At 44.0% G+C, this 25,276-nt stretch overlaps 1 protein-coding gene across 8 annotated transcripts in view; it reads left to right on the top strand.

Moving 5' to 3' along the window:
* pou2f2a (POU class 2 homeobox 2a) overlaps positions 1–25,276 on the top strand; it is a 63,450-nt gene that overhangs the window by 30,961 nt on the left and 7,213 nt on the right. For 5 of the 8 annotated variants that reach the window (XM_046045901.1, XM_046045898.1, XM_046045897.1 and 2 more), the window contains 9 exons: positions 21,721–21,786; positions 21,952–21,986; positions 22,453–22,509; positions 23,456–23,575; positions 23,760–24,122; positions 24,440–24,545; positions 24,648–24,739; positions 24,855–25,010; positions 25,123–25,264. In XM_046045901.1, coding sequence (XP_045901857.1) covers positions 21,721–21,786; positions 21,952–21,986; positions 22,453–22,509; positions 23,456–23,575; positions 23,760–24,122; positions 24,440–24,545; positions 24,648–24,739; positions 24,855–25,010; positions 25,123–25,264 — 1,137 coding nt within the window. Of the gene's footprint in view, positions 1–21,431; positions 21,522–21,720; positions 21,787–21,951; positions 21,987–22,452; positions 22,510–23,455; positions 23,576–23,759; positions 24,123–24,439; positions 24,546–24,647; positions 24,740–24,854; positions 25,011–25,122; positions 25,265–25,276 lie in introns of those variants that run through there. The other 3 variants (XM_046045904.1, XM_046045905.1, XM_046045900.1) reach the window with 2 other exon arrangements.

Below are 25,276 nucleotides of genomic sequence, written 5' to 3'. Positions count from 1 at the left end.
TCTGCTTGTAAAGGGGACAAGGGAGGAGGTGCAGAGTGGGGGGTGCCAAAGGAATGACTAAATGACCTCTCTCTCCCCTTTCTTTTGCCGCTCCCATGTTCTGTCCATTTTGTCGCCCACGTCCCTCTCCCTCCCTCCTCTTTCATCCTCTTTCGTTCCCCTTTTTTTCAGCCTGGTTAAGTCGCTGTGGCTGTTGGCCTCATATGTCCTGTCCTTTCTTTCCCTATGTCTCTCTCTCTTCCTCTCTCTCTCTCTCTCTCTCTCTCTCTCTCTCTCTCTCTCTTCCTCTCTCTGCCCGCATCTTCGGCAGCAGCAGCCTGGTTGCCAAAGTGTCTGTAGGACACATTAAGGCCCATAAAAGCCTAGTCTGTGGCCGCACTCTTAACCACCAGTCAGAGGTAGTGTACAAAAGTGACTTTAAATGAGTCTGTGATTACCCTGGAACATGGAGAGATACTGAAGTGGCCAAGAGAGTGTGAGACAAGGCTGGAGCATCAGAAAGAGGGGAAGAAAGAGTGGCTCTTGGATGTTTCTTGAGTCTCTTAAGGAAAATTGAACTGAAACAAATATTTGTTTCTCCCATAGCTAGGAGCTAAAAAGACTACCTGAGTGGAACAAACGATGGAAAGTTGGAACCGAAATTTCCTGCCGCCCATCCCCTTCATCACAACCTGCTCGCCCCTCCACTCCCCCTCCGCCCCTCTTTCTAATTGGCCACATGCTGCCTTGAGTGACAAGTGTAATCATCAGTCAAATTATGATGGGGGAGAAGGTAGAGGCCAGGGGAGGTGGAGGAGGAAGAGAGGAACAGCAGAAGGTGGTGGTGGGGTTGAAACGAAGTGCTTTGATCAGAGATAGAGAGGGGGTGAGCGGGCAAACAGACAGAGGACATGGAAACCTGCTGTCCACACACCTGCTGCTTCATATATGGGCAACATTAGCGCCCTCAGACCGCAGTATACTATAGAACATCACAGACAAGCTTTCTAACAGCTCTCTGTAACCACAACTAATGGGAAAACTGTGTGTTTATGGTTACAATGTAAATAGTTTTGAACTTGGACTTCTGTTTTTTTTTAAACACAAATAGCACCAAGCTCCTCTGCTGTCATTGTAATTGCAACACAGACTAGCAACAACAATGAATTCACAGGGTGTGGTAGCAGCACGGCCTTTGATTCTCGCTTGGACACACCAGGCCTGGTCCGTGATATATTTGGATGTACTTTAGTTAGTGAGAGCAGATGTTAGCTCTCCAGCCAGCTAACGAGGTTTACAGTAATTAGGAGTGCTGATGAAGCGCTTTGATTCTCCGGCTGTGGCGGCCCTCTCATTAGCGGCTAGCTAGCTAGCGCTGCAGCAGGCGCTCCAGTCACATCCTATTAGGCGGCTCAATGTACACTCTGAATTAGGAGCGGGAGATTAAGTGGAGATGAAAACTGTCTGTGTATACACACAGGGAACTGCACACACAGGTTCCCCGCACATGCACACACACACACACAGACACACATAAATTGTGACTGTTTTAAAAAGACCAGTAAAGTCCACATACACTCCCTGTTAATGAGGTTAGTAGAAGAAAATTCCTCCTCTGGAACTAACCAAAAATTTAATACGATACTAATTGGAGCCAGTGTTGCGCTGAACATGAAGCATAACTCAAACCTATGCATGTGCCAAGTTTTAGGCTTGTGTGAGAGTGCTGATCAAAAAAAAGAACAAATGCAACAAAGAGTAGGGGAACAGAATCAGTTCAGTTCAGTTTGTTAATGTGTGTTTGTGTGAATCTTCCTGTGCCTAATCCAGGCGGTAGAATATTTCCCTGTGTTTCCTACAAATTAAAGAAAACAAAAAGAAAACCTTGAAATTACTCCGACAGCCATTTTCCATTCTGTTCTTCACCTCACCGTCAATACTCGCTACATGCTCCTTTCGCTCTCCGCTCTCTCTCTCTCTCTCGTCGTCTTTTGTGTGATGGAGTGATTATTGAGGACGTGGCTCCTGTGTTTAACGCTGGTTGATGAAGTCTGCCTTTGTCTGTCTGTGCTAACCTGTCGCAAACGGGACACCGCTTATAGCAAAATCAATACACAGAGTAGAAGAGAGAGAGGCCCGGCAAGGGAGGAAGAGAAAAGACGGAGGGGGTGGAGGGGCGTGTGAAGGTAGACGAAATGCAATGAGGCAGAGGAGAGGGAGCGAGGATAGAGCAGGAAGTTGTTGGAAAGAAAAAGAAAGAGAGCGAGATGCAAGGAAATTTAAATACTTGACTCCAGTGCTGCTGAAATCTGGGGATGGTGAATGGCTTGTGTCACTTATAGTACCTGTGTTTATGTGTGTGTCTGTGTGTCTGTGTGTGTGTGTGTGTGTGTGTGTGTGTGTGTGTGTGTGTGTGTGTGTAAATCAGGGCGTTTATATGATTATGTTTGTCTTGGCTGTGCCTAGCCTTGACCGAGGGGCAGTTATATCACTTGTAGTGTGTGCATGTGATTGTTTAAGTGCGTGTATACCAGCGGGATGGGACAACCCCTATCTGTGTGACGGTGTGTGTGTGTGTGAGCATCGTTTGCTTCCACTCCTCAGAGTTGAAGCCGCTGTGAAGGGGAGAGGGGAGGGAAACGTAGGAGCGAAACATAGGATGGGGTAGTGTGAGAGAGGCACAGCTGGGAAATGAGAAATGCAACCCCCCTCCCTGTATACCACCACCTTACACTCACACATACGGCACAAACACACACACACACACACACACACACACACACACACACACACATACACACACATACACGATCCCCATCTCTTTATCCTCCCCTCAGGAAAGAAGAGGTGGAGGTGGAGGGGAGGGTGAAGGGAAGGGAGAGGCAGGGGGGATAGGAAGAGATGGAGAAGGGGACAGATAGGGGCATTAAAATTCATGGGCTTTTTTTTATTTTCCCTGCTGAAAATCAATAGTGTTTACTATGAATGAGTGGAACAGTGGACAACAGTGGTGCCGGGGGACAGAGAGAGACAGGAGGAGGAGGAGGAGGAAGAAAAGCAAGAAAGAGAGGAAGGAAGGGAGAGATGGGGGGGGGGGGGGGACATTACTGCGATAGGCAGAAGTATCAGAGGCCAAGGTTAAAGACCAGCAGGAGCAGAGAGACAGAAAGAGATAGAGGCACTAAGTAAATTCTTCTAAAACAGGCATGCTGCCCTGTAAATGCATATTTACTATTGTCTATCTTGTAATGTAATGTACATCATAATCTGCCCTGCTGTAATGTTCCCAGCTGTAGTCTCAACTGTCCAACTGTCTTTACTTTTCTTGCTTTCCATTCCTCATTCCTCGCTTCAGCTGACTCTACCTTTCAGAAACTGTGTGTGTGTGTGTGTGTGTTAATTGGCAGCCCACAAACACCACTGACATGGCCTCTCACAGATAAACAGCAGACCCATACACATGCACACACTGGCCGTCGCACACAAAAACACACACAAAAACTCCACACCAGTTCACACTGAATTGTTCGGCAACCCTGACCCTGTTTCCTGCTGCTGAAAGCCTAGAAGTTCAGGATGGCTTACCAGTGTTTTGATTAAGCACTGCCTTTGTGTCTCACACCAGTTGATCAAAGAAGAAAAACAGTGTGTTTTCTCAGTTTTTTTTGTTTGTTTTACTAGATATGGCTCCTACATGTTTCATAGCAATCAAAGCTTTTAAAAATGTTATGTTGTTTTTCTGCCGGCAAAATTCTGTCAGTAAATAGAAAATAGATGATTTAAGGTTGCCAAACGCTTCTTCTACATTACAGAAAAGTTTGGTTTTTGTCTCTTTTTTCTTTCTTTTTCTTCAGACTACATGTATAGTATCGCATTCTCACTGTAGAGTCCATGTCTTTGGGTTGTTTTGTGTTGTAGTTGGACTGCTGAGTGTGTGTGTGTGTGTGTGTGTGTGTGTGTGTGTGTGTGAGCATGTAGGTGTGCATGACTATCTTGTGCGTATGAACCATTGTCATTGTGCACAAACTGGTGTGTTCCTCCGTTGTCGTGCATGTGGAAGTGTGTGTGTGTGTGTGTGTGTGTGTGTGTGTGTGTGTGTGTGTGTGTGTGTGTGTGTGTGTGAGTGAGCTGTGCAGGGGATGATATATATTCAGGCAGCTCATGCATTATGGAGAATGCAGGTGAGAGCGTCTAAATGTGAACTGCTGCTATGTGTAGGGTTCAGGGCCAATCTCACCGAAGCCTTTTGTATTCGCATAGCATCTCCATTTCAAATCGGCCTGTCAAAAGCCAGTAGCATGTTTTATTCAGCAACAGATATTGATCACATATTATGCATACATACCAAATCTATATTGCACACCAAATCTAAGCTTTTGATATGTATATGATGCCGCTTTGCGAATATGCTGCATGCAGAATTTAGGTGTTTGTTATGTGCATAAACTCAACCACGCTATGCTGATGCAAAATATATATACATATATATTTTTTCTTTGCAGCTGCAGTTATTTGATGTGGTGATAGTATGCGATAATGTTGATCAAGCATTAAAGTTGGGAGCTGAGAATGACTTGTTTACTGGTCAAAGGAGAGGACCGAGGCAGGCAAAGTGCATCCACTCAGCCGCTGTGTGTATGTGTGTGTGTGTGGACACTACATCGTCTGCAGGGATGAGGAGAGTTTACTGAGGTCAGAATGGCATGGCGTTTTTTTTTTTCCTGTGGGCTTCAGCGTTTGTGTTCATTACTCCGGCGCCTCAAAAGACCAAAGCGTGTGCTGTGTGCTAACTTCAATTTCTCAATCCACTTACTGAGCTTCTAGCTTCTTGGTTGAAATGACCTCCAAGCACCCATATACATTAACAGCCAACATTTCACTATACCAGCTTCTCTTTGTCCATCAACATGTTTTTCCATCAGTAGTTCTCCATGTGTTAAACCGGAGACCCGAGGCCATCTCTGCCTCTCTATCATGCGCTGGTTTTTTACCATCACGCTGCATCGGTGCTGCACTAAATCTCCCTTCTCTAAATGACTGGAGTGGATGAGAGGTCATAGTATATGGGGAGGAGGACAATGCAGGCTTTAGCTGTGATGGAGCTTGCTTTTCACCCTTTATGAGCAGAGGTGGCTCATTTGCGGAATGGGACATGAGAAATGTAAACGTTGGTTTGTTAGGGAATTAGTATATTTTCCATGACCACATGTCTTTATTTTTTTCCCCACAATTTTCTTACTGGTTGAATTTAGTGTTTCATTAGCTATCTGTCTTGTACCTCTTGAGTTTTTTTCAACCATCTCGTCCACCTCTCTCTCTCTCTCTCTCTCTCTCTCTCTCTCTCACTCTCTCTCTCTCAATACTCTGTTCCCTTAGCGACCGTTTCCAAGGTGCCCATTCCCAAGGGCTGGAGGAGGGGTCCGGTGATGTCATGCATGCATAACTGTACACCTGTAAAATGCATGTCCTGTTCTTCCTTCCACTCTGTCTTTGTCACATTTTTCTTTCCTTATTGCTTTCTTCTCATTTTCTGTTTCCCCCCCACCCCATTTTTTATACTCCACGAGTTATTTTCATCTGTTTCACCCCATCTCGAATGCTTTTGTACATTTCCCCCCTCTGTTTCTGCTCCTTCCTCTGTGGTTTATTACACATCCGAAACTGTATTTCCAACTTCTTCCCGCTAGAATAAAATCCACTTTTGATTTAGGAATCACTTCGGTTTCTTCCAGATATTTATTTAAACTTGGTGTAATGTGTTTTATTTTAACAGTGTGGGACAGTGACGCTTATCTTTTCACTAGCTGTTAAGAGACAGACAGTTGAGCTGCCCCCTGTCCAAAGTGTACATGACTCTCTACATCTGCTCCATGTTTAAAAGGTCATTTGTCAAACCTGACATTTTCTGCCCTTACCAAAGGTTTCTTCAATATCCAGCCCAGCTCCCCCATTCGGAGTTTATGTTTTTCATCTATTTGTTTGCTTTTGTATAAACCTTTTCTGACAATATGTTGCTCTTCAGCGTCAAAACATATCAGGAGAGTAGGAGGCAGAATTCTATCATCTTGTAATGTTCAATAAACTAAAGAATGACAGATGCGGTCCCCCGTGTTGGTGTGTGTGTTCATGCGTGTGAGTTTGTGGTGTGGGTCTGGGTTGCCTGGGTAATGGGGCCAAGGATTCCTTGAAATGTAAGTTGCAACCGGAAGTGTAGTTAGTGGGTACTTGCACACACACTCAACGTGGTCTGGTTAGGGATTAATGCGCGTGTATATGTGTGTGTGTGTGTGTGTGTGTGTGTGTGTGTGTGTGTGAGTGTGGGTGTATGTGTGTGTGCTCTCATGTGTGTATGCCAGCAGGATGTTTTTACTCAGCACAGGTTGTCAATCTCCTCTTTCCCCCCTGTGTGCCTTTTGTTCCACCCCTATTCCACCATTTTGGGTTTTTGTCCCGGACAAAAAGAGGCTCCACAGCAAGGCCCCCTACCTGAACACCGCCTCCCTCCTGATAATTTTCTCCCCCTCCAACACACACTCTCCCCCCTCTCTCATCCCTACTCTCTCTCTGTCTCACTCTCAAATTCAAATTAGCTTCGTTCACATGGCCATAATAAAGCACAGTTATTACCAAAGCATGTTGTACAAGGTTGACAATGTAAGTATAATAAATCACAATGTAAGAAAAAAGATGACAGATGGTTTTCACATTACTACACTATAAAACACACTATACAGTACACACTACATAATCCCACACTATACAACCACATTATTATGCAGTATACTATAATAAAAGAAAAGCAGATTTTTGCAAACACTGACTGTGTATTTTGCTGCATCACCATTGGCATTGTCAGTTTTTATAAACAAGTTAATGTTGACTTCTGTTATTTTGGTAAATAACTTGGTTGTTATGTCAGCATACAAGCTGCAGCATAGCAGGAAGTGTTGTCTGAACTGTCACTATTAAGCCATCAGGAACAGCACGGGGCTATTTCATTATAGTGACCAAACTCTCCATTGTAGGTCCCACATGTCACAAATTAGCCCAATTAGACATATTCTCTTTCACAATTGGATAGATATCTCTAATGCGCATGCTCTGTGGGGCCTAAAACAATGGAACTTGAAACCTGAAAACTTTCGGTATATGTGAGCAACTTACTTTGGAAAAAATGGTGCACCAGCTTGGACATTGTATCCATTTCTCTTATGCATGGTCCCTACATTTTATTGTCGGTAGTGACTGACTGGCTTTCAGTTTTCTCTGGGTTGCCAGGATTTCCTATGCACACCAGTCTCAGTGGTCAGGTTGTGGTCACTCAGTGTGTATTTAGTTAATGTCTTTTTCAAGCTCTCGCCCTCTGTCTCTGCTTAGCCGTGTGCTGTGGTGATGGGAGGGCTCTGGTGGGCTTGTTGAATGAACTCTGTGGTTGTGCTGACAAATCAATGATAAAGAGTAATGACATCAACAATGTAATGTATCTCCTTGTGTTTTCATTGACTTTCCCTGTCTCCCCCTTACCCCCCTCTTACCGTTTACGCCACCTTGGGTCTTTGACTTTGCTTTGCACCATAAACTATGTTTCTATCTCTTTATGTTTTTCATTATATGTATCTTTTATCTTTGTCGTTTGTTTCTCTCTATTGGTCTGTCTATCCTCTAACTCCCTCTCTCTCCCTCTCTTTCTCTCTCTCCCTCCCTCCCTCTCTCTCTTTCGCTCTCTATATTGATCCAGTCATAGTTTTCTCAGTCTTCACAGTACTGGGCTGCTCTAATCAATACAGATAATTGTCTGCTCTCTCTCGATGCCAAACATAGTCTCCCCTTCTCCCCTCTCCCTCCCTCCTTCCCTCCCTTTTTATCAATGAACCCCAGCCTTCCCTCACCCATCCTTCCTCCTCCCCTCTAGACAGGGATTCCCCCTCCCCTAATGACGGGAGATAACCTGCTTTCTTTACCGATTTTTTTCCCACCCGCCATCCCCCACACACATCCCTGCCTCGCCCGCTACCTCCCTTTCCTCCCTCGTTCATCGATTACCGTGAGAGTCAGGGCCCGGCCCGCCCGCCCTACAGATGTAAACACACACAGCGCTCATGTTGTGGTTTAGTTGCCCTTCGACCGCTCCTCATGTGCGGGCATCTTGGTTAATCAGTGGGATCCAGTGGGTTTTCACCTGCTTATGCTTGGTTTCTGTGATGACTGGCACAGATGATCATTTGGAGGATGACGTTATATACTCACCATCTGCCCTGTGGCATGTCATCACCAAAATATCTCTCATCACTCTCATTTGTGACATCAAGGCAGACATCCTTGTCCAGTGCAAGGCCCCAATCCATATTCTAATTGATAAATTTTTTTTGGTGTTGTTCAAAACAATTAGAAAGAACTAGAGCCTTTAGTAAAGCAACACAAGTCAAGTCAAGTCAAATTTATTTATGTAGCGGAAAATCAGAAATTTGTCTCAGAAGGCTATAAATGTTCTTTTCACATCCTGTTTATGTACACCCTCGATTCACAAAACTAACCTAAAACTGAAAAGAAAAATAATAATAAAAACTCGGGAAGAGAAAAAGAGGAGGGATCCTTCCTCCAGGATGGACAGACATGCAGTTGTGTATACAGTCAACAAAAGTAGCAGTATTAGAGTTACAAAATGAAAAAACAGAATGACAATATTAGGTAAATAAAGTACCTAATATATTAAGTAAACATCCAGTGTAATAAGTTAAAGAGTTTGAAGGAAAATGCAAAAGAGGGAGGACTGGAGCGACCAAGCGAATGTACACAGTTGGACCCAGTGCAGCATTCATATTCTGGTTCTACATATGAAATCCTGTGTTTAATAATGCATCCACCCATCCAGCCAACAAGGAAGGTTATAGGCCTGGAGGTTATTGTACTGTGTGTGTGTGTGTGTGCGTGTGTGTGTGTGCAGGTGCTTGTGTCTGTGCAGGTGCGTATTGTGTGTATTCTTTCATGAATCAGACGTGTAGCATCCAGCAGAAGTCTCTGATGTATACTCTGAACTCAATCTGGAGCTGCACATAAACCACACAAGCAATATCAATGACAATATATATATACAGTATATGTATCCAATGTTTACACAAATATCTCATATCCACTCACATCTGCTGCAGCTGATAGCTGAGGCAATGCTGTGATTCTGTTTGGTCTTTACCACAAGAGGAGTAAGTGAGATGGAGTCGGAAAAGGGAAGCAACCGTTTCAATCACGATGTAGGTTGAAAATAAAATGATTTGCTATAATATGGGAAAACAGAAGATAGCAAGAGCAAATCTTTTGTATTTGAATTGTAAGAGTGTATCGGAGTCTTATGAATATGTTTGTGCATCGGTGAGTTATCTGTATGATTGCATGTGAATGTGTGTGTGTGTTGAGCAGGCCAGCATGTGCGCATGCATGTGCACATCTGAGACAAATAGAGAGAGTCTGGAGGCAAGGCTCAGGTTTACACGTGTGTGATCAGACTAAGCAGGGCTTAAAAGGGCCAGCAGCAGGATGGAGAAGAGAAAAGAAGGGTGGAGCGGGGGGGGGTTATATTGTCCTGGAGGAGGTTTTCAGGGGGTGGATTGGAGTCGGACAGGAGACAGCAGGGATCCTCCTCGCCCCCTGGGAGTTGAACCTACAACACCCTAACCTTCCTTTAGCCCTCTGGTCATGGACTTGAACCCTGTAACCCCCTGATGGACAATCTGTTGTTCTCCCCAGCCTTACTGCAGTGCTGTGCATGACATTAACGGATAAATAGGTTGTCTGTGTGTGTGTGTGTGTGTGTGTGTGTACACATGGATTCTTCCATGTGTGAGTCAAGTGTTTGGTCAGTTGGCCATGGCTTTGACATTGGGTTTTGCCCCCTTTTTATTTAATGCCTGTCAAAAAGAAGAGGTGAAAAAAGAAGCCTGAAGAGCAGTAATTTGTTATTTTAACTTCATGATTTTTATCTCTGTTTGTTGTGATTTCTATTTTGCAAGCTGGATTTCAGAGGGAATTTTGTGTTTAATTTTGCACTCATTGAGTATTCAGTGTGAACCCTAATCCTAGTGTCCCTCTAACGAGGACAGAAGCAGAGAGTATGCATGCTCGGACCCAGCTCATTCTTCACCTGTCAACAAAATCATTTTCACCTCGGAAAAAAATGGAGATACAGTAGGGAGGAGGAGAGGGCAGGGGACAGTTAGTGAGAGGGGAAACGGGATGGAAAGATAGGGAAGAAAAGAAGAGGATGGGGGCTGATATATTCCTCTTTTGCTTTCCTTTATTTCTCAATTTCTTCCCTTGTTTGTGTTTGTGGGCTCTGCTTATCAGATCTCAGCTCCATTCAGGGCCTCAGTCAGGGGAAGAAGCCAGATGCCTCCATCTCTCTTTCATTCAATCTCTCTCTCTCATTCTCTTGCTCTCCCTCTCCTATAACCTTTGAGAATAAGAGCCTTGAATTTGAATTTCCGAGCGAGCTAGCGAGCAAGAGAAGGGTTTGGGAGGAGGGGGGTGAGCAGGAGCAGAGGAGAGGAGGAGAGGCTTTGGGGGGGTGTTGGCGCCGCGGTCGTTGAGAAAGGGCCTGCTCAGCGCGTCCCCCGGCCTCCCCCCTTAGAGGGGCCCCGATCGATACAAACTCGGAGCAATAAAGCTTTCCCCCTGTCATCTCTGCAGAATACAAAGCAGAATAGAGAGAGGGAGAGAGAAAGAGAGGGAGAGAGAAAGAGAGAGAGAGAGAGGTGAAAAGCTGTTCCGCTAGCCAGACCAATTTCCTAACCCCCCTCCTCCTCGATCTCTTCAACACCACCTCTCCAACACACCATCACCACCACCTCTATCACCCCCTTTCCTTACCTCCTTCTTTTTATCTCTCTTTCACCTCTTTCCCCAAATGCACAATATATCCCCTGACTGTATAGCTGAACAGCTATCTCTCCATAATAAATACAGGATGAAGAAAGTATACAATAGATTCCCCGTTTCCCCAACTATCGGGAGAAAGGTAGAATCAGGGAGATGAGGGAGGAAAAGTGGCAAAAGATAGAAAACAGGAAGGAAAGATATTTAGTGTGTGAATGTGTGTACGGGGGGGAATAGGGATAAAGATGAGAAAAGGAAGGGAGGGACAGGGGGAGAGAAAGATGGATGTAGCAATACAGGTAGAGGGGAGGTGGAGGAATATTGATGAGGAGGAGGAGGGTAGATAGAGGAAGAGGCAAAATGTGTGGGGGTGGGCAAGGGAGAGAGAGAGAGGTGAGGGGGTCAAACAGCAATCCCTTGAATTGAGAGCCAATTACTGTAATTGTAATCTGGATTCAAAGCATAGAGACACGGCAGTGACAGACTCACGCAGGCAACTGACAGACACACACACACACACACACACACACACATGCACACACAAAACAGACAAAAGACAGTGTGTTTTTCTACATCTCTACATGCTGTGTTGATTGTTTGGTGAAACTACAGATGCATTTTGTGTGAGTGTGAGTGTGTGTGTGTGTGTGTGTGAGTCCTTGTCTCCATTCTTCTCCACTGAATGGCAGTGCAGGAGTCAGCCTGCCAATCAACTATTGTAGTCTTGTCAATTTAATAATATTTCTGCGCGCTGACCTCCACTGCGCTACAGCCACCGCTCTATATATATATGTGTGTGTGTGTGTTTCTATATGTTTTTCTCTCTCTCTCTCTCTTTCTCTCTCTCCTTCTTTCACCTCAGTCTAACCCCCTCCCCCTCCCTCTCCCTCCCCGCTCCCTGTCTCTCATTCTCTCCTTTATTAGAAGAAGATAGCGCGAATCCTTCATCTCTCCTCCGCTAATTCTCTCCGTTATTGTCCCTCCATTCGGCCCTCCGTCTCTCACTCTCTCTGCACTCCTTCACTTGTGTCCTCCTTTCTTTTCTCAGCATGATCTATATTGCTCGCTTTTCCCCCCCTCCTTCCTGTCCTTTCCTGTTATGCTTTAGCTTTCTCTCATTCTTCCCTTCACTCTATCACCTCGCACAGATGTCATATCCACATCGTTCCTGCCCTCTTTTCTCCCTCAGACCTCATCCCTCCATCACCTTATCTCAACTTCCTCGCTCTCGCCCTCTTCTCCTTTTCTACACCGCTGATGTCCCTTTTCCAGGCCAGCTCTCACTGTCTCATTTTCAGCATTGTCCCTTTTAGCTTTTTCATCATCATAGGCTCATTTTGTCAACTCTATGCCCCCCTCTCATTCCTCACCCTCCCTCCATCCTTTCTTTCTTCCTCATCCTTCTCTCCCTCCCTCCACCCTGTTCGTTCCCTGGGGAGGTCAGTAATAATGGTAGTGATGGAGTGAGAGAGGGAGGTGCGATTATTGTCTTGTCGGGAGTCAGAGGAATCGATCGGCCCAGAAATATGAGGCGCGAGAAAGAGCCGCTGTGTCAGATACAATAACCACCCGCTCCCGGGGGCTTACACACATACATACACACACACACACACACACACACACACACAACATACAGACACATACCCGTATACGACATGAACATACACATTTATTTGGTCCGACACAAGTGCAGATACTGACACGCACACACACTCGTACCCTCTTTCTTTTTCATTCACGCAATGCACACACATCTCTCTTCTTCTGTGGTGGAGGAGAGTGGCGAGGCAGCACAATCATCTACATGCTTTGATCTGAGATAAAGCATAGAAGTAGATCTGTTCTGATCATTCTTCATGCACAGATAAAGGGCAAGGCGAGGAAAATCGCTCACACACCTTTCACTCACGTAGCTATAAACAGACATAAACACACACATACACACTCACACGCTCACACTGAGACCTTTCACTGCTGTTGCCTGGCAACGTGGCCGAGTGTCCAATCCAAGCGGAGAACAGTGGCCAGTGATGTCACAGCTGCTGCTGACCAGCAGGTCTGATAGAAAAAGAGAGACAGAGGAGGAGAAGAGAAAGTTTGAATTGGAGAAGGAAAAGGGGGAAGGTCGCAAAAAAAGAGTGGGATGATGATGAGAGGGTTTGAAGGTAAAAAGGCAGAGCAGGCGAAGGTGAAAGAGGGGATGGATGGGCAGAAAGAGCATGAAAAGACAATGGTTGCCATAACTAAAGTACTCCCTTTTTTGTATTTTAATTGGACTAATATGAAAGCTAATTCTACACAACAGCCTGCTTTGTAAGTGTAAGTGAACAGTTTGGTCTAAACGGGCCTCAATGCTCCTTGAGTTGGCGATGAAGGCCACCAGTCCGTCCCAGTAGACCCTATGCTCTTGTGCTAGGAGAGGAGGAGGAGGAAGAGGAAGAAGAAGAAGAAGAAGAAGAAGAAGAAGAAGAAGAAGAAGAAGAGGGGAGCGAAGAAAAAGATTTGAGCTTCAACCTTGGTAACGCCGTGGGAGAGAGTGGTGTCTGTCTAGACAAGCTCCCTATGGGCTGCCGAGATGATATAGAGAAGAGGGGAATGGTGTGAGAGAGGGATGGAGGGGCGGTGGGGCCAGAGGAAAAGCAGCGATTGAGAGGTTTAAGGACAGGAGAGGAATAGGTGTTAGGAATAGTGTAGGAGGCTTGTATGTGTGTGTGACATGGCACCGGTCCCATGGCAGCCAACAGTGTGAGTGTGTTATAGCCCCTGCTGCTTCTCATACAAAACCTCAACCTCTGTAGTCTACACACTTCTAGACCTACTGTTTATAATCCTACAACTCCTCATGGGGCTACACCTGCACACACACAACTATACACTAGACTAAATTTTAAATCTCTCACCTTGTAGAATATAGCCTTGCTGTTGGACTGTGCAGAGGACTTGGTTTGTCCATCACTGAGCCGTGTTCTGTCCCCTCTATAAGAAGAGGAATATGATGGATTATATGAATTAGAGCCAGTGTGCGCTCCAGGCTTGAGGCTGCACTAGATATAGGAGGACCGAGCCGTAGAGGGATGCTGAACTGGTTTGGAGACCTCTGAATTGTCCCTGCAATGACCCATTATACATACAGTCTCCTCCCACCTTCCTCACCCCCAGCTAACATCTTTTATCTTTTTATCCCTGTCTCTCAGTCTCCCACCATCACTCGTTCCCTTCTCCTTCATTCCCTTCCTTTTTTTTTATTTACTACTCCTCTTTTTCTCACTCTTAGTAACCCCCTGCCTCTCCCACTCTCCCTGACATTGGAGTGATTGATGGCGCTCTAGAGGCCTCAGCCTCCCCCCATCCTCCTCCCTGGGGTCCCACTATCACATTGTGTATGTGTGTATGAGTGTGTGTGTTGGTGTGTGTGTTTGTTATCTTATAAACATAACTTCTGGTGGTGACCAAAACACACTCTGCGCAAACATACCTCATATTCGCTAATAATAATAATCAAATTAATACTTTTTTATATTAATTTAGTTTATTTTCCAAGTTAATAATATCACAGTTTGTTATAAAGTATGTGTTAATAGGTCAGCATAATTGAGACCATTTCTCATCATCCCAATATCATCTAAATGGCGAGGCTGTAGTGTTGCGAGGCCTGGTTTCCAGGGTAACCAAGATTCAGACCTTGCTGGGGCAGGAAGGAGGTGCGTATGTGTGTGTGTGTGTGTTTGTGTGTGTCTGTTTGTTTGTGTTTGTGTTTGTGTGTATGGCACACACACTCACACTTTAGCACAATTAAATTTTACCAACCACTTATTACTTACTTCTCAGACGTACACATGCAAAGATACACACTGTGGTAGTTATGTGGGTAGATTGCAGTTTGAACAAAGGTCACGGCCAAAGCCAGGCTGCCCAGACGACCTCTGACCCAAAGAGACGCCCCCTTCCCAACGTGCAGTCTGTCAAAGTCCTCGGACAGGCCTGGCCACTGATTGGGTCAAAACCTTACCTCCAAATAAATTGGTGAAACTGAAGATTTGTCTCAGGATTTAAGTCTGTCTGGAGTCTGGCAGATCTTGGGCTGCTATATTAGTTGTATGTTTGATTAGTACCACAAAAAAGAAAGAACAAGCAAATCTCGCTAGAGCTATAATTAATGATTATTTTTACAATCAGATTATTTTCTAGATTAATAAATGAAACCCCCATCAGAGTTTCGGTCTAAGATGGCATCCTCGAATTCCTTGTTTTATCAGATCATGAGGCCAAAACTCAAAGACATTCAGTTTACTAAATGACAAAGCAGCAAATCCTCACTTTGAGAAGTTAGGCTTTTGGAAAAATCACCAAAATAATTAATCAACTATCATAATAGTTGCCAGTGTTGGATGTTAATCGACTGATCAGCTCTAAATCCAGCTATTTACCAAAGAATATTTTGCATTTATAGGAAAGCTCTGTACCCATCTCACCAAAGTTTCTATACTGATATTGTCTTAATGGTAAATATATATTTACATGTGTCAGAACATCAGTATTTTGTATGTATTTGAGGATGAAGATGAATAACTGAGGGCACCTCCAGTGCAGTGCTATATGCTCAGTGAGCGTCTATCCAGCAGTACATTGGACTGTTGTAAATCACCACATAAAGTATTTATAAGGTTAAACTTGGGAACTCTGCTGCCGTTAGCTTTTGAATTAGTGAACTCGGACCAAGGGAAAAGCAAAGAGAAGGAGGGGGTGATCAGTGGGCTGCCTCCTCTCCTCTTCCGTAGATGGAGCCTGTTCACTCATCAGGATTTGAGAATCAAGAGTGCCACCTTGTGGTCAGCTCAGCCTGCTGTCAGAGTAGCACCTCGACACTTTCAGATTTAAAAGTCTAGGCAGTATTTCTGCTGAAACACGCTATTCTATTTCCTCAAGATCATTCCCCGACATCATATTTTCACTTATTTAGCAGCTTCTTAGTCTGTTAATCCTAGTGGGCGGCACTGATAGAGGCTCATATCTCGTTTATCTATAATGTTCCACTTTCATTCCACGACTACCTGTCACATGTACCAATTTAGTGTGTGGCTTTGTGTGGGGTAACACTGTGTGCAGCCCACAGTATGTCGTGGTCAGTAGTACAGTGATTGTTGTGACTGACTTTTTCCTTCCGCTTGGGTTTGAGTGGAGCTGTGGCTGGTAAACTTAGCTGAGGATGTCTCACATCTTCTCTTGTTTGTGCCAAACTCCCTCGACAGACCACCTTACACCCACCGATGTACTCGCTAACAACAATCCCACAGTCTTGACATAGACACAGATATGACCGAGGACAGATGGTCATGACTCATGGTAGAAGAAACAGGAGCTTGTTAAAATAACTTAGAGTAGAGGAAAAAGTCTCATCACTTGAGGTTTGGATAGGTTTTTGAAGGCACACTGGGTCATATGTTGTACAAATGTATCACACACTCTTCGGTCAGAATGTCAAGCTTGCTGTTTTTCTCTTGCGTGAGTGAGCGTGTGTGAGTGGCTGTTTCCAGCCGCGCCATCACTTTCCATCTGCACCCGTCATCCCCCTCTTTTTCACCTTGTCTATCTATTCGATCTGCTCGCTCACTCACTCACTCTCTCCCACTCCCTAACCTCTTGCGTGTCCCCCTTTCTTTCTTTTCTTTTTTGTATTTTTCTCTCCTCTGTGCCAAGTCCCTATTCTTTTGAGGCTTACTTCCTGTTCTGCTGCAGGATGTGGGGTGGGGGGTGGGGCTTGGGGGTGTGGACTGTCATGTGCGTTTGTGTGAGAGAGAGAGAGAGAGAGAGAGGGAGAGGGAGGGAGAGAGTGATTCTCTCAACCATATGGTTTAATACACTCCTCCTTTTTGGTTAGAGAGAGACAGAGACGGGGGAGAGTGAGAGTTTTTCTTTACATAGCGGACACACACTCTCTCACACAGACACAGATATGACCAAGACAGCAGCTATAGCGGCAAAGGACTTCTCCAGTATGTGGTTGCCAGGTGAGTGACTGTCTGTGCAGCCCTCTCTCTGCTGGCCTTCATTTACCAAGACCAATTAAGCTTTGCGTGACGGAGAGGACACTGTGTGTGTGTGTATGTGTGTATGTGTGTTCTTGTGTTTGTGTGTGTGTGTGAGAGAGAGAGAGAGAGAGAGAGAGAGAGAGAGAAAGAGAACTGTGTCTACGCTGTTGATTAATACCACTGAGTCTAACAAGCTGAGCTAATTAGAGAGCATCAAAGAGGGAGAGGTGGTACGAAGAGAAAGATGTGGATGGATGGATGGATGGATGGGTGGACGCCTGTCGCAGGCAGAGGGAAAGGTCAGACACCTCGCCCATAGCATGCCTCTGTGTGTGTATAAGTGTGTGTTTGTGTTTATACTGAATACTGAATGCTAAAAAAGATTGAAGAAAATATAGTAAAAAAGTTTTTTGATATGCACTGGTAATGAAATACCAGTGTTGCAGCTTGCACATCTCGCCAGTGTTTTTCTATATTGTGATTTTAATTAATTTTTATTTGTCATCATAAAACCCCTCATTCTTTATATTGCTTAGCACCGCGTTACATATGTGTTCAGTTCAGAGATATTTAACTGGTAAGGTTTCTTGCCGTGCAACTTTGAAACCGGTGTTAACTTTCTGTGCATGTGTGTGTGTGTTGGAGGAATGGGAGGGTTGCACTGATTATTGCTTTGCTCATTTTCAAATATAAATTTTTCTGTTCATTCAAAGCACGTTTTGAAAGCACACAGATGCAAATATACTTAAACAAAAAGACAGACACTTGAAAGGGGAAAAGCCTAAAATCATTGTCATCAGTATTTTAAAATTGGTATGAAAACAAAGCAGAACAAAATGTGACAGTTCTTGCCCTATACGGGCCTTGTTTGGGGGCTCAGCTCAGGCTGAAAGAAGTGGTAGTCACAGTCTTAGCTGAAGAGAAAAGCACAGCAGGTTGTTAACTGACTCACCAATTACCAGAAAAATATTTTAAAATGTCAATTAGCTCATGTTTCTCAGTCTTTGATGGGCTGTTATGATTTCTAAAGAATTACAGATTTCTTTGACAATGTGCTGTGTCTATCGATAAGTGATTCATTAGTTAATAAAAACCACTTAGAATCACTTCTTAACCTGTTGTGGTCACTGCTGTGACCGTGAGTTATTCAAACCAGAGTGACATATCATTACATCACATTGCAAATACAAACAAAGGTCCATATTAGTGTATATTAGTGGATTTATTTAGAATGTTAACAAAAATATTCTCGTAAAAAAATGGAATGATTCATTTTAATAGTGAAAAATGATGATGATTTTGTATAATTCTTTTTCGCATTCTACTATCTGGGTCACGTTAACGTTGATTAAACAGGTCAGCAGTTTTGCTAATTTATGCCAGAATTGTAAATGAATAAATGAGAAATATTAAGTGTTGCCTTTGGCTACAAAGAGGCGTTTCCCCAATTTTAATGTGTATGTGTTGTATGGTCATGAAGAGTCTCACCTTCTGCATTTACATCCCTGCTCATGTTCTCAAAGTGCATCAATGCATTAATTGAAAACATATTTGTTTTACTCTGAAAAATGAACATAATTCTGCATATAGTTTAAATTGTCATGGTTCTCACTGTCAAAGACCTGCCACCGTGACATCTGCTTATATTCCAGCAGCATTTGCATATGTAAGGTATTTTATGTGCTTATATTTAGCATTTTACGTCTTTAGTATTTAGTATTTTTTACGGAGACACAGTAGGTTATGTTTTAATTGACAAACTTAACACTGATGAAACAATGTCAGCAGCACAGACCATAATAAAATGTCACATCCTTGATGGTCAACCTGAATTTGCTGTCACATCTCAGGTTTTAATTTAGCTTCTTACTGTATTGTTAGATTTTCCTTTTCAATTCCTTTCCTTTATTCTTAAATATTCTGTCATGATCTACTTATTCACTCTTATTTTTCTTTGTTCAGCTCCTTGTTTCATGCTGAAATGTTGTCCTCATGCAGATGTGCTAAAGCTATTGAGCTGGTTAGCAGACTTTTTGAGGCTAACTTTTAAATGGAAAATATTCCTTTGCAATCAAAATTAGGCACCCCTCAGCGCTGCTTGGTTTTTGAAATCTGTCGTTAATAGGTGTGATGACTCCGGTTCCCAGACACCCCCCTTGGCGATGGGGTTGTGTCCTGAATCAGGAAGTGGGGTGGTGGGGGGGGGGGGGGGGGGGGGGGGGGGGGGGGGGGGGGGGGGGGGGGGGGGGGGGGGGGGTGTTGGGGGGGGGTTAAGGGTGGTTGCAGTGGAGTTTCATCTCAGCCAAAATACCCAGAGGAGAATAACAGAAACAGTCCAGCCTGAGCACAGACACTTTTGTTCCTCGTTCCTTTCTGTTGCGTCATTTATTCATGACACAGGATTATACAGCATTAAATTTGGTCTGTTTCAGAAACAGTGAGTATTGTGTGGCTCTCACAGGGTCAAAGATAAACTCTGAGCTTTGTTGTAAGATTAGCATATGCTGTAACAGCTTAACGATGGGCAAAATAGACGTGGTAATTTAACCTTATACATGGAAAAATGCTTCTTAACATTACTGGAAATTAAGTTTTTACCCCTTAAAGACAAACTATGAGCCACTGTTAAGAGATGCTGCCTCTCATTCTCAAATTAAGTCAGAGAAGTTCATTAAAATGGTACAATTAATAACATGTAGCTCTGCTCTGTGTCAAATAAATATTAGCTGTGTGTTTGTGTGTGCAGCAATGTGTTGTAAAAGAGTGGGAGGTTTTTAAAAGATAGAGTGAAAGAGAGTGAGAGAGAGTGAGAGAGAACAGGCTAATATTAATAGCCTCACTGACAGTAAGTGTTGGGTTTAGCACTATGCGTTCAACCCGGTACAAGGGGAAGTCGCGAGGGGAAGTGAGAAAAAGACACAGCATCTTGATATACTGTCCCACCACTGTATTACTGACCACATTATCCACCATGCTACTGTCTGTAGGCCATTTTGAGCCATGAATCAATATACACCTTCCCCGTGTGTCCTGCGAGCAGGCAGTACAGTACAAGAGGCAGCACTTTGGGAACTTCACGTTACAACTGTTTTATGAGCTGGACAATCATTTTATATGGTGGATTTGGCTTTGGTATTGTACACTGTACATACTGATTATTTGAGCACACAATAGTCCGATGTAATCCAAGTAACAAATATTCTTAATTCTATTTTGCATTACAATTTGTTAATGTTTTAAATGTGTGTATCTTGAGAGGAAGACATGACGTTTTTTGTATTGTTTGTACATGTTGCAGATTCAGTGGTTTTTCACCAGACATTGAGCAACATTGGACAGTTTCAGCCATGCCATATATTACCAAAACAGTACTATATTGTATATGTAACTTTGGGATTACCACAAACTGACCCTAATAATAGATTAACCAAGTTTGCATCCACATGGCTGGTGACCAAATTAGCTTTTTGCAAAAGTCCATTTATTTGAGGGAAATCCTGTGGTCAGTGTGCATGTGTTCCCTGACCCTGGGTTTTAGCCTGTGTGGCGGCAGAGTGGAGCTTTTCTAGCTGACCGCCACTTCCCCCTTCCCCGAAAGACACTGCATGTACCAAAGTCCACTTTTGTCACATTTGTTTCACTGAAACAAGTGTGTTGAATATTATTTTGATCAGGTAGTGTCTCACTTTATCTATGACTTCTTCCCTTATATTGATTGCACTGGTGGTCAGTGGAGCAGGTTTGTCATCTTCTCCATGTGTCACTGCTGCCCCCCAATGGTGAAACCATGCTTGACCACCTGCTTGTTGGCGATGAAGAAAGTCAAATAAGAGTATTTTCTGTATTGCTTTGATAAAAGCACAGCAATAAGCTGATGTGAAAATCCCATTGCCATAGTGTCATTGCTCATCTGCAACATGAGAAACAACAAGGATGAAGAGAGAAGAGATGCAGAGGGTGGGGGGGAGAGAAAAAGGAGGACTGAGAGTTTATTATGCAGGTGGCAGATATAATTAGTTGGTCGTTGGGCAGATTTGCATGTTTTCACAAAAGGGAAGTAGCTGTGTATTCGTGTGCGTGTGTGTGTGTGTGTGTATGTGCACGCTTGTCAGGGAGAGAGAGAACAAGAGAGAAAAAAGTTTCAAATGGACAGAACAAAAAGTTGTCTCACAGTTTGTGGTTTCAGACAAATAAAAAGGCTTATAGTGAGATAATACCATGGAGTAACAAAACAAAACTACTGCATACACACAGGTACACAGACATTTACACACACACGCTCACATTCGCTCAAATCTTTCCTCAAATCATCCTCTCTGCCGCCAAAATGCCTCATAACTTTTGTAGTAAACAGAATTAAATTAATCAATTTCTTGCCACCCTCCCTTCACTGCTGTTGCCATAGGGACTGTCCCAATACAGTATCAACCAGGAAGTGATGTGGTCTTGTCATGAGTGACACACAACATGAGACTTTTTTAGTGCAAAATTGCTCCCACATAAACACCTTGGGTTAAATTTAGAACAAGCAATCACCTTGGGTCAGCCTACTCGTATGTTAAACCACTGATTGGAAAGAATGAATGGATGTGGGCTGGATTCAACTTGTGAATGATTCAGCCCCATTGTTTGGTGTACAGTGTGTAGGTCTGTAACCTGAAAACACTTAACCCTAACCTAAATAAGATCAACACCCTGGCCAAACTCTTTCCCCTTTCGTCATCAAGATTCTGATTACCTGCTTCATAAACATCTATTATTCTGCTTCTGTCTGCATTTTTTGTCTGACACCAGATTTAAGAATCAATCATGCTGACTTACTTATTCGTGTGTCTTCCTGTTACAGATATCAGGATGTCAAAGGCACTAGAGGTGGAGAAAGCGGGGGCTGACTCACCACTGGAGGGCACAGGTAAGATGTGCTGCTGTGGCGGCAAATAATCATGATACATATGTACCAGTATATTGTATGTAAAAAGTTCTACATACGTAGCACTGTATATTGCGGTTGTCTGTTTGTGCATTTGTACTCTAACACGTGATCAATTTCTCACTTTTTCCTTTCCCTCCCACGCAGACTCAGAGCGGAATGGACCTGAATCGAATCACCAGGTACATCTGACTCCTGTGATCATTACGTTTATCTCCCACCTCTTTCACCTACATAACTGATGCACCACAAGAGATAACAGATATGCCAGATATTTGTGCGGCTGATTATTTCCGTTATCAATTAACGTGTCGATTCTTTTTCATTTAATCGTTTAGTCCATATGATGTCATAAAATAGTAAAAAATGCACATCACAGTTTCTCACAGGCTAAGGTGACATCTTGGGTTACTTGTTTTGTTCAATTAACAGTGTAAAATACAAACAAATTCAGTTGACAAATTAAGCAGTTGGAAGCGGTGAGTGTTTTTGCTTGGTAAATCACTAAAACAACTGTTTGAAAAGAACATTTTTTCTGTTGGTAAAGTTTGTTGTGAAAAGAAAAGAGAATAATATAAAATAAAATGCACTTGAAGTTGATTTTTGGCAGTCATTTCTGATATGAAGTTTCTAATTTTCCTCCTGTAGGCTCAGTCAATGAAAGTCAATCCCTTTCCTCTTTCACCATCACTGAGCAGCAGCAAGGTGAGTGTGTGTGTGTGACTGTGTGTGTGTGTGTGTGTGAGTGTGTGTGAGTGTGTGTGTGTGTGTCTGTGTGTGTGTGTGTGTGAGTGTGTGTGTCCATGTTACTGAACTGCCTGTGCTCATCTGTTCGAATGTCTGGGCCTATGTTTGTGAATCTTTTGTGTTTCAGTATCACACAACAGGATTATTGACAATATAGCTGCCTCCGCTTTGTATTCATTGCTGTGTGTTCAATTACTCTTTTGTCGTGTTCGACGTTGAGGTCCATAATGTGTCGACTCTCCACCCAGCCTTGAATGTAAACAAATTCCCTGAGAGTAGAGCGTATGATGGCACTCTCTATTCACAAAGTCTCAGAATTGAAATAAATCTATTAAGCCACAACTCGCCAAAAGGTAAAACCTTCCTCATTTGCATACCACAGGAGATGCTGTATGCAAATCAGTAAGTTGGAAGACTTGCCCCTTTCCAGTGCAAACATGCCTGATCCTGGGAGAAGAGATAATTCATCTCTTTGTGCAAGAATAAGAGAGACTAGTGGACTCTCATTACCTGAGACAGACTAGATACACATTTCTGATCATCTTATTTGTGACTGATTATTAGCATTGACAGAAATTACTGAAATTGATATAATCATCGCTTCCTAGCATGATCTTAAATAGCCAGGTAAGCTTATGTAGTTGTATGTTTGTAATTGGCCTTTCTGACCAGTTTCAAGTTCTGGGTAGTTTTTCTATGACTGTGTTTTTAGTGCAGACATGCTTTGTTACTCGCTAGATTTATGTTGGTAAGGAACCGTGTAATTACTCTTTTCAGCAGTGAGATAAGAGGAATCTTCTGAGAGAAGAAAGCTCATTTTAGGAATTATGTTCTGGATGCATGTATGTTTTTTTAAATTAATGTTCCTCTATATTTACCCCTCTTTTTTCTGTCTTCCACACAGAATAAGATGGAGGAGTGCGGTGAGATGTCCCCGGCCCTTCCTCTCTCTCACGGCCCGACCCCCTCACAGACGGCCCTGCAACATACACAGCTCATGCTGACCGGCTCCCAGCTAGCAGGGGTAAGACAAACTTGCAACATGTGCCCACAGACACACACACACACTGCTTTGCTTTTACTTTGCTTGCTTCTCTTGTGCTGCTTTTTTTAAGACTTTGTTTCCTTCTTTGTGCTACTGTGTAAATTTCTTCCTTTTTTACTATGTCAATCCTCTCCTCTCCTCTCCTACTCGTTCCCTTCACCAGCTGACAGCTTTGTTGCCAGCACAGCAGCAGTTGTTGCTGCAGCAGGCTCAGGCGCAGCTCCTGGCTGCAGCTGTGCAGCAGTCCAGTGCAGCCCATGCCGCTCATGCTGCCCACGCAGCCGCCCAAGCCAATCAGCAAGCTCAGGCAGCCGCAGCAGCAAATCAGCAAGCCCAGCAGCAGCAGCAGCAGCAGCAGCAGCAGCAGCAACAGCAGCAGCAGCAGCAGGCGGGACAAACAGGGCATCAGGTCCAGACGCAGTCCCACGGTCAGGGACAGAGCACACAGGAACAGACAGCCCAAAGTGTCCCTGTCCCTCCTCCTCCCCAGCTCACCCTCTCCCAGCCAATCCAGCTCACCGCCCAGGTACTGACTAACAATCAAAGCCACTCTCTGATGAGCGGCTTGATTGAGGAGCCAGCCATGGAACAATTCTTCTTACATGTCTACCGTATATTTCATGATTCACAGTTTCCACCTTGAGTGAATGCACACATTTTCCATACGTTACGTTATACAATAACAGATTTTTTCCGATTACTTCTATGTTTTGTGTATGTCGAAATCTGTTCCTTTCCTCGGCTGGTGATAGATAAGATACAGACATTTTTGTGTGACTGAGCCCTCCATCCATCCTTTGTGAATTCATACATTTTCATTCTCTCTCTGATCTGATTGAATAGGATATCCAGCAGTTGCTGCAGCTTCAGCAGTTGGTCTTGGTTCCCGGCCACCCGCTCCCGTCTCCCACCCAGTTCCTCCTCCCGAAGGCACAGCAGGGCCAGCAAGGTGGGCAGGCCTCTTACTGGAATAATTGTTTGTGTTTTGGGAGTTGTTAACACAAAATCTGCTTTTTTGATAATTATAGTTGTTAATATGCTTTTTTTTCAGGACTCCTATCGACACCAAATCTTATTCCGCTACCTCAGCAAAACCAAGGGACCCTGCTGTCTGCTCCAACTAGAATGGGACTCCAAGCACAGGTAGGAGGAAACTTTCATGCTTTAGTCAGAAAAGGAAAACAGTGTCATCTTCAGTGAACAAACACCTCTCTCTTTCCCTCTCGTTCTCACTTTCATTCCTCTGATGTTGTACCAGCTACAGCGAGATAAGAGTATGGAGGTGAGCGGCGGTGGAGGCATGACCACGGTACCCTCAGTGACCTCTCACCCCGAGGAGCCCAGTGACCTGGAGGAGCTGGAACAATTCGCCCGCACTTTCAAACAGAGACGCATCAAACTAGGCTTCACACAGGTAGGAAGAGACTCCTACCGTATATGTGTGAATGTGCAGGTTACCTCTGCGTTGAATGTTTTGTGTTTTGACTTGTCTAAAATGGTACTTCCTCCTTTTATCTTTCCACCAGGGAGATGTTGGCTTGGCCATGGGGAAGCTGTATGGCAATGACTTCAGTCAGACCACAATCTCCCGCTTTGAAGCCCTCAACCTGAGCTTTAAGAACATGTGCAAGCTGAAGCCACTGCTGGAGAAGTGGCTCAATGATGCAGGTGAGCCCTCAT

The sequence above is a fragment of the Micropterus dolomieu genome, linkage group LG03, assembly GCF_021292245.1.
Source record: "Micropterus dolomieu isolate WLL.071019.BEF.003 ecotype Adirondacks linkage group LG03, ASM2129224v1, whole genome shotgun sequence".
NCBI lineage: Eukaryota > Metazoa > Chordata > Actinopteri > Centrarchiformes > Centrarchidae > Micropterus > Micropterus dolomieu.
Note: the sequence above shows the minus strand (reverse complement) of the source record. Positions and strands in the feature narration are given on the sequence as shown.